The 9,441-nt window shown below is 40.4% G+C and overlaps 2 protein-coding genes across 2 annotated transcripts; both read left to right on the top strand.

Moving 5' to 3' along the window:
- Positions 1–1,108: 1,108 nt before the first annotated feature.
- LOC308570782 (olfactory receptor 6E1-like) lies at positions 1,109–2,062 on the top strand (the record flags this gene model as incomplete). Its single annotated transcript, XM_081165700.1, has 1 exon — positions 1,109–2,062. One exon carries the CDS (start codon positions 1,109–1,111, stop codon positions 2,060–2,062), a length of 954 nt encoding a protein of 317 aa, XP_081021826.1.
- Positions 2,063–8,009: 5,947 nt separating this feature from the next.
- LOC308570781 (olfactory receptor 6E1-like) lies at positions 8,010–8,963 on the top strand (the record flags this gene model as incomplete). The annotated part of the gene is made up of 1 exon (XM_081165699.1): positions 8,010–8,963. The coding sequence occupies one exon, from the start codon at positions 8,010–8,012 to the stop codon at positions 8,961–8,963; it is 954 nt and encodes a 317-aa protein (XP_081021825.1).
- Between the last annotated feature and the right edge of the window lie 478 nt (positions 8,964–9,441).

Raw genomic sequence — 9,441 nt, 5'->3', positions numbered from 1 at the left:
ATTTCAGCCAGTTCCATATAGTCCATCAATTGCGTCTGCCAGTCTTCCAGTGTGGGCAAATCTTGTGTCTTCCAATATTTTGCAATAAGTATTCTTGCTGCTGTAGTCGCATACATGAAAAAAGTTCTGTCCTTCTTTAACACCTTCTGGCCGACAATGCCCAAGAGGAAGGCTTCTGGTTTCTTAACAAAGGTATATTTAAATACCTTTTTTAACTCATTATAAATCATTTCCCAGAAGGCCTTCACTTTTGGACAAGTCCACCAGAGGTGAAAGAATGTCCCTTCAGCCACCTTACATTTCCAACATTTATTATCAGACAGGTGATATATCTTTGCAAGCTTGACTGGGGTTATGTACCACCTATATATCATTTTCATAATATTTTCCTTCAAGGCATTACATGCCGTGAATTTCATTCCGGTGGTCCATAACCTTTCCCAGTCCTCAAACATAATGTTATACCCAATATCCTGAGCCAATTTTATCATGGCTGATTTGACTGTCTCATCCTGAGTATTCCATTTAAGCAGCAAGTTATACATTCTTGAAAGTACCTTAGTCTTTGGTTCTAACAATTCTGTCTCTAACTTCGATTTTTCCACCTGGAATCCTATCTTTTTGTCCAATTTAAAAACCTCTTTGATTTGAGCATAATGTAACCAATCCTTATGCTTTACTCTTCTAGCCCTGTGTGTGTGTGTGTGTGTGTGTGTGTGTGTCTGTCCGTCTGTCCGTCTGTCTGTCTAAATATAGTAAAGGTCGGCATCCATTTTCCTGCTTTGTGTGTTTTCCTCATGTTTTGTAGGGGCCATAGCCCAGCAGTAGACATAATGGTTATCTTGATTGAACTCAATCCTCAACATCAACACCATTAAATAATTTCAATTGGCATATTTTAACTTGGGGGTTGCACATGCAATTGTCGACAGCTCTGTAGTGACTAAAATGATTATGAACATTTATTCATTTATGTGATTGCTTATATTTATCACGCCATTCATCCAAAGATCACAGGGCGGCTCACAACGTTATTTATTTATTTCAATGTTATTTATTTCTGTCCATCACTTTCTTCTCCCACCCCATCTCCAGTTCTAAAGAAGGCATGAAGTACAACCAAACAACAGTCAGTGAGTTTATTCTTCTGGGCTTCACCGATATCCGGAAACTGCAGTTCCTTTTATTCACCACCCTTCTCTTTTCCTACCTTCTGGCCATCCTAGGCAATGCTGTGATTATCATGGTTGCTCAAATAGATCACCGGCTACACACTCCTATGTATTTCTTCCTCCAGAATTTCTCTTTCTTGGAAATTGGCTTCACCACAGCAATAATTCCCCAAACCTTGGTTCATCTTTCAACCGACAATAAAAACATCACTTACATTGGTTGCATGATACAGTCCTTCTTATATTTCCAACTGGGAACTACCGAGTTCTTCCTCTTAGCTGTCATGTCCTACGATCGATATGTAGCCATCTGCAATCCCTTGCGATATCCAGCCATCATGAACCATTACTTATGCATCACGCTGGTTGTGTTTTGTTGGGTTGGCAGTTTTCTCCTGATCATTGGTCCATGGGTGCTTTTCCTACAGTTTCCAATATGCAAGTCCAACGTCCTTGACCACTTCTTCTGTGACAATACACCATTGATCAAACTCATTTGTGGGGACACATCGCTTTTGGAATTCTTTGGGTTCATCACTGCTGTGCTTTCTGTGCTGGGAAGCTTGACAATTACAGTAATGTCATATGTCAAGATAATCCAAACCATCTTACATTTCCCCACTGCCACAGGGAGACAGAAGGCCTTTTCCACTTGTGCCTCTCACTTCATTGTGGTGTCCATCACCTACGGGAGCTGCATCTTCCTTTATATCAAACCAACACAGAGCAGCAAAGTGGAGTTTGGAAAAATGGTGGCCGTCCTCAATACTGTTGTGTCCCCTTTGCTCAACCCTTTCATCTACAGCTTGAGAAACAAACAGGTTCAGGAGGCCTTGAAAAATTTGTTTGGGCAACTCAAAACCATTGCTAAGGGACCAGGGACCATCTGAAAAGGAACTGTGAAAAGAGATCATCTGAAAAGAGACTGTGAAAGGAAATGGGCATTATAATATTCTTCAGAAGTATCCATCTTTGCAGAAGCTCTGCCTAGAAAAATTAGTCTTACACTTTATCTTGAAACATCATCATTACCAGTTCTTTTTTTCTGGGGGGACACAAGGTTATGCATAACCCTAATCATTTTGTGAATCTTTGTACAGTGATACCTCGGGTTACATATGCTTCAGGTTACAGACTCCGCTAACCCAGAAATATAACCTCGGGTTAAGGACTTTGCTTCAGGATGAGAACAGAAATTGTTCAGCTGCGGCACAGTGGCCGCAGGAGGCCCCATTAGCTAAAGTGGTGCTTCAGGTTAAGAACAGTTTCAGGTTAAGAACAGATCTCCAGAACAAATTAAGTACTTAACCTGAGGTACCACTGTACTTTTGTCCATTTGCTTCATTTATTTTTCCCAGTTAGAACTATAAAATGGTGATTTTTCTTGAGTCAAAACAAGAGTACCCCTAAACATTTTTAGGAACAAAAAAACACTGATCATTACTATTATTGTTCTTTAATTCTGTTAAATAAATGTATTATTTAATTTCATTTCATTAAACAGACAAACATATACACATACTGCATACTGTTCTGGAAGATGTATAATATATTATCTTCTATAGCAGAAATTCTACTTTGAATTAGGCTTTGCCAGCATCCTGTAGTTGAGATGGTTTTTCATGCAATTCCATAATTTGAGACTGATGAAAGTAACATTTCCCGCACCTGCCAATGCCAAATGATGTGCTTGTTCCCTGCCACCAACCCCAAAGCTGATGGTTTTGAACATAGCTCTTCTCATTTGCAAATTTGGTAAGGAAACAGGTGTTGTGAAAGCCACCCATCATGAGTTGGTTCAGATGCTCTTGCTCTGGACTTCCTGAATTGAACAAGGATTTGGATTATTTGGCCTGAAAGGTATAAAGAGAGGTTTTGTGAACCAAGGAAGGTTTTCTTTTCCCCCTTTTTCAAAACTTTTTGTTCCAGCTTTTGACATGCCACAAGTAGTATCACGGGCCTATTTGAGTTGGTTCACAGTTATCCCTCCTCTCTTTCTTTTCAACTACACCAGTTTATTTGTCCTTTATTAAATAAATGTCTGCAGTCAAAAAGCACCTTTAAAACCTTTAACTTGCCTTTAACTTGCCTGTTCCTCAGGCTGTACACAAAGGGCGTCATAAGAGGACACAACACATAGTTAAGAGATGACACTACTTTGTTGAAATTATGCCTATCACCCTGATCTGGTATGATGTGCATAGAGATGCAGCTACCATAGGTGACAGTGACAACAGTGATGTGGGAAGCACAGGTGGAAAAGGCCTTCTGCCTTCCTGCAGCAGCTGGGATGTGGAGAACATTTGAGATTATATTCACATAGGACACAACGGTGATAGCTATAGTCGCCAGTAGCGTAAACACCGAAAGAATAAAGCTGGAGAGCTCTAGGAAATGTGTGTCACCACAGAGAAGATGGAGTAATGCTTTGCTGTCGCAGAAGAAATGGTCAATGATGTTGGAGCCACAAACAGGAAATTGAACATATAGCAGAGTTTGAGCCAAAATCACAGCAAGCGACCCAATCCAAGAGAACAGCACCAAAAGTGTGCAGAACATCTCGTTCATGTTGGTGGTGTACCTTAGGGGATTGCAGATGGCCGCATATCGGTCAAAGGACATCACAGTCGGCAGGAAGAAGTCTGTGGTTCCCAGGAAGAAATAGAAAAACCATTGACTTATACATCCAGCATATGAGATTGTTTTCCTGCCAGATGCAAGGTTGAACAACGCCTTTGGGGATGGCAGCAGTGGTGTGTCCAATTTCCAAGATGGCACAATTCCGAAAGCCATTTGTTTTATTTTGTTTTTGCTTTAATGGCTATCCCACATGTCCTCCAACCAAAATGCCATATATAGTTCTGCCTTCTGTGTTTCATCCATACAACCATTTTCTGAGGTAGGTAAAGCTGATACATTTTGAATGGCTCAATTTCATCCAGTGAGCCTCGAGACTGAGCAATGATTTGAGCCCTCATCTCCCAGATCTTAGTCCAAAAAATGTCAAAGAAAAATGAAAAAAGGGTGCTAAGCTTTCCCCTTCTGGCTTTGGTCAAAATGACTCAGGGTCCCATCCATGATTCTATGATTCTATGAAAATCCTCTCCCCTACCCGCCAGCCTCTATTGGCATTTAGAAGAAAGCTTCCATTTGAGTCAAAGAAAGGGGCTGGAGACAGATTTGGGCAAATAGCTGGGTGGGAAATGGTTAAAAACCTTCCACTCCCTCCATAGTTGTGAGCTGAATCATCATCATCACATTATATTGCAAGCATTTTAATATTTTCAAAATATTAACAATGTTGACCCTGATTTTTTTTTATTAAAAGTATATCACTTAGACCTCAGTTATGAATTTTATAGCATTGCTATTTAATTCTCACCATTCCATGAATGGTTCCTGCCCCCATTTTATCTTCACAACAGTGAAGGATGTTAAGTTGAGAGAGAGTACCTGGTCCAAGGAAAGTTTCTGAGTTCTCTGGGGATATGAACCTTGCCCTCCTGGGTTTAAGCTCACCATGCCCTGCCCTAGACGCAACATGCCCTCTTCATTTCACTCCCCCATTTCAAGTACGGAGTCCATAGAATCAAAACAAGAGAGGATTAAATTAGTCATCTGTTACTCAGAATACATAGATCTTCTGGGAACCTATAATGTTGTGGAAACCTATAATGAGCCACAAATCTGACAAAACTAGATCTCTGTTAGTCAATATTTCTATACAGCTTTCAAATATAAAAAAGAAAGGAGATATTAGGGGGCTAATCATTCACAAATGTTGTCCACGGTCCTTTACAATGCAGTTGGCACAGCCACAATATTGAAGGCATGAAATAATTTACAAGGTAAGCTTTAGGAAGGAGAGGTGGCTCAGATCATTTGTCAGGAATGGGGAGGCTGTGGCTCTGCAGATCCTTTTGGACTTCAACTCCCACACTCCTTGACCATTGGCCATGCTGGCTGGGGCTGGTGGTCCAACAACCTCTGGTGGTCCAACAACCTTAGGTCCACCAGCCACCTTAATTTAAAATGGACCCCCTATCTTTCTACCCACGATTATCTGGATATACAATGCACATTGTAATGTTTCTGCAGTTTTCCATGATAGCGGGAATGCCGTTTGGAACCTTGACAGTCTGACTTCATAGTTCCAGCAAAGAGCTTAAAATAGTGCACACGGTTCTCTCGTTCCCATTCTTTATCACAACAAACCTGAGAAGTTGATTAGGCCAAGGTTCATGACTGTGTCAGGATTTGAACTCAAGTTTCCCAGGCCCTAGTCCAACACACTAAACACTGCACCATGCTGGTTCTTTTCCAAAGGTGACACACTTTACAGTTACTGCGAGGATGCGGAGAAAAGATTTTCAGTAGCTTAGAATTTTATACCTATCCACCGAGATAAAAACCACACACAGGCTTAGATTCCTCCCTTTCTCCTCTTCCACCCACCTCTGTCTTTCTTATGCTTTACTCTTCTTTTTTTTAAAAAAAAATATATATTTTATTAAGTTTTCAAACACAAAATAAAAAGTCACATATTAAACACACAAAATCCCTTCACCAAAAAGATAACAAACAGAGAACAAATACAAATACACCAACAAACAATATAGAAAAGAAAAATAGAAAAACACAACTGTTCATAACATTTTTTTTATATAACTAACTGGACTTCCTCACATCTCCCTTACCCTGCGTTCTTTGTAATAAAAAATACCAGCAAATTATTACCTTGTTTCATGCCTTATTTTGTACTTTTCAAATGTTATATTTCTAAACTTAAAGTAATTTTTGTCAATTATTTGTACCTTAGATTAAACATAATATTTCTTTAAGTTTCGACCTTTTCTTACTTATGACTTAGTTTTCTGTATCTCACAGTCGAATTACTGGAGCCATATTTTTCTGGATCGTGCAATTTCTTAACATTCATACAACTTGTACTGTTTTTGTAGATAGTCCTAAAAAATTTTCCAGTCCTCTTCCATTGTTTCTTCTCCCAAGTCTCAGATTCTGCCAGTCATTTCAGCCAGTTCCATATAGTCCATCAATTGCGTCTGCCACTCTTCCAGTGTGGGCAAATCTTGTGTCTTCCAATATTTTGCAATAAGTATTCTTGCTGCTGTAGTCGCATACATGAAAAAAGTTCTGTCCTTCTTTAACACCTTCTGGCCGACAATGCCCAAGAGGAAGGCTTCTGGTTTCTTAACAAAGGTATATTTAAATACCTTTTTTAACTCATTATAAATCATTTCCCAGAAGGCCTTCACTTTTGGACAAGTCCACCAGAGGTGAAAGAATGTCCCTTCAGCCACCTTACATTTCCAACATTTATTATCAGACAGGTGATATATCTTTGCAAGCTTGACTGGGGTTATGTACCACCTATATATCATTTTCATAATATTTTCCTTCAAGGCATTACATGCCGTGAATTTCATTCCGGTGGTCCATAACCTTTCCCAGTCCTCAAACATAATGTTATACCCAATATCCTGAGCCAATTTTATCATGGCTGATTTGACTGTCTCATCCTGAGTATTCCATTTAAGCAGCAAGTTATACATTCTTGAAAGTACCTTAGTCTTTGGTTCTAACAATTCTGTCTCTAACTTCGATTTTTCCACCTGGAATCCTATCTTTTTGTCCAATTTAAAAACCTCTTTGATTTGAGCATAATGTAACCAATCCTTATGCTTTACTCTTCTAGCCGTGTGTGTGTGTGTGTGTGTGTGTGTGTGTGTGTGTGTCTGTCCGTCTGTCCGTCTGTCTGTCTAAATATAGTAAAGGTCGGCATCCATTTTCCTGCTTTGTGTGTTTTCCTCATGTTTTGTAGGGGCCATAGCCCAGCAGTAGACATAACTCCCACACTCCTTGACCATTGGCCATGCTGGCTGGGGCTGGTGGTCCAACAACCTCTGGAAGACCTTAGGTCCACCAGCCACCTTAATTTAAAATGGACCCCCTATCTTTCTACCCACGATTATCTGGATATACAATGCACATTGTAATGTTTCTGCAGTTTTCCATGATAGCGGGAATACCGTTTGGAACCTTGACAGTCTGACTTCATAGTTCCAGCAAAGAGCTTAAAATAGTCCACATGGTTCTCTCGTTCCCATTCTTTATCAGAACAAACCTGAGAAGTTGATTAGGTCAAGGTTCATGACTGTGTCAGGATTTGAACTCAAGTTTCCCAGGCCCTAGTCCAACACACTAAACACTGCACCATGCTGGTTCTTTTCCAAAGGTGACACACTTTAGAGTTACTGCGAGGATGCGGAGAAAAGATTTTCAGTAGCTTAGAATTTTATACCTATCCACCAAGATAAAAACCACACACAGGCTTAGATTCCTCCGTTTCTCCTCTTCCATCCACCTCTGCCTGCCTTTCTTATGCTTTACTCTTCTAGCCCTATATGTGTGTGTGTGTGTGTGTGTGTGTCTGTTTGTCTGTCCGTCTGTCTGTCTAAATATAGTAAAGGTCGGCATCCATTTTCCTGCTTTGTGTGTTTTCCTCATGTTTTGTAGGGGCCATAGCCCAGCAGTAGAGATAACGGTTATCTTGATTGAACTCAATCCTCAACATCAACACCATTAAATAATTTCACTTGGCATATTTTAACTTGGGGGTTGCACATGCAATTGTCGACAGCTCTGTAGTGACTAAAATGATTATGAACATTTATTCATTTATGTGTTTGCTTATGTATATCACATCGTTCATCCAAAGATCACAGGGCGGCTCACAACATTATTTATTTATTTCAATGTTATTTATTTCTGTCCATCACTTTCTTCTCCCACCCCATCTCCAGTTCTAAAGAAGGCATGAAGTACAACCAAACAACAGTCAGTGAGTTTATTCTTCTGGGCTTCACCGATATCCGGAAACTGCAGCTCCTGTTATTCACCACCCTTCTCTTTTCCTACCTTCTGGCCATCCTAGGCAATGCTGTCATTATCACGGTTGCTCAAATAGATCACCGGCTACACACTCCTATGTATTTCTTCCTCCAGAATTTCTCTTTCTTGGAAATTGGCTTCACCACAGCAATAATTCCCCAAACCTTGGTTCATCTTTCAACCGGCAATAAAAACATCACTTACATTGGTTGCATGATACAGTCCTTCTTATATTTCCAACTGGGAACTACCGAGTTCTTCCTCTTAGCTGTCATGTCCTACGATCGATATGTAGCCATCTGCAATCCCTTGCGATATCCAGCCATCATGAACCGTTACTTATGCATTACGCTGGTTGTGTTTTGTTGGGTTGGCAGTTTTCTCCTGATCATTGGTCCATCGGTGCTTTTCCTACAGTTTCCAATATGCAAGTCCAACGTCCTTGACCACTTCTTCTGTGACAATACACCGTTGATCAAACTCGTTTGTGGGGACACATCGCTTTTGGAATTCTTTGGGTTCATCACTGCTGTGCTTTCTGTGCTGGGAAGCTTGACAATTACAGTAATGTCATACGCCAATATAATCCAAACCATCTTACATTTCCCCACTGCCACAGGGAGACAGAAAGCCTTTTCCACCTGTGCCTCTCACTTCATTGTGGTGTCCATCACCTACGGGAGCTGCATCTTCCTTTATATCAAACCAACACAGAGCAGCAAAGTGGAATTTGGCAAAATGGTGGCCGTCCTCAATACTGTTGTGTCCCCTTTGCTCAACCCTTTCATCTACAGCTTGAGAAACAAACAGGTTCAGGAGGCCTTGAGAAATTTGTTTGGGCAACTCAAAACCATTGCTAAGGGACCAGGGACCATCTGAAAAGGAACTGTGAAAAGAGATCATCTGAAAAGAGACTGTGAAAGGAAATGGGCATTATATTATTCTTCAGAAGTATCCATCTTTGCAGAAGCTCTGCCTAGAAAAATTAGTGTTACACACCATCTTGAAACATCATCATTACCAGTTCTTTTTTCTGGGGGGACACAAGGTTATGCATAACCCTAATCATTTTGTGAATCTTTGTACAGTGATAACTCGGGTTACATATGCTTCAGGTTACAGACTCCGCTAACCCAGAAATATAATCTCGGGTTAAGGACTTTGCTTCAGGATGAGAACAGAAATTGTTCAGCGGCGGCACAGTGGCAGCAGGAGGCCCCATTAGCTAAAGTGGTGCTTCAGGTTAAGAACAGTTTCAGGTTAAGAACAGATCTCCAGAACAAATTAAGTACTTAACCTGAGGTACCACTGTACTTTTGTCCATTTGCTGCATTTATTTTTCCCAATTTGAAGTATA

The sequence above is a fragment of the Podarcis bocagei genome (assembly GCF_964188305.1).
Source record: "Podarcis bocagei genome assembly, chromosome: 13".
NCBI lineage: Eukaryota > Metazoa > Chordata > Lepidosauria > Squamata > Lacertidae > Podarcis > Podarcis bocagei.
Note: the sequence above shows the minus strand (reverse complement) of the source record. Positions and strands in the feature narration are given on the sequence as shown.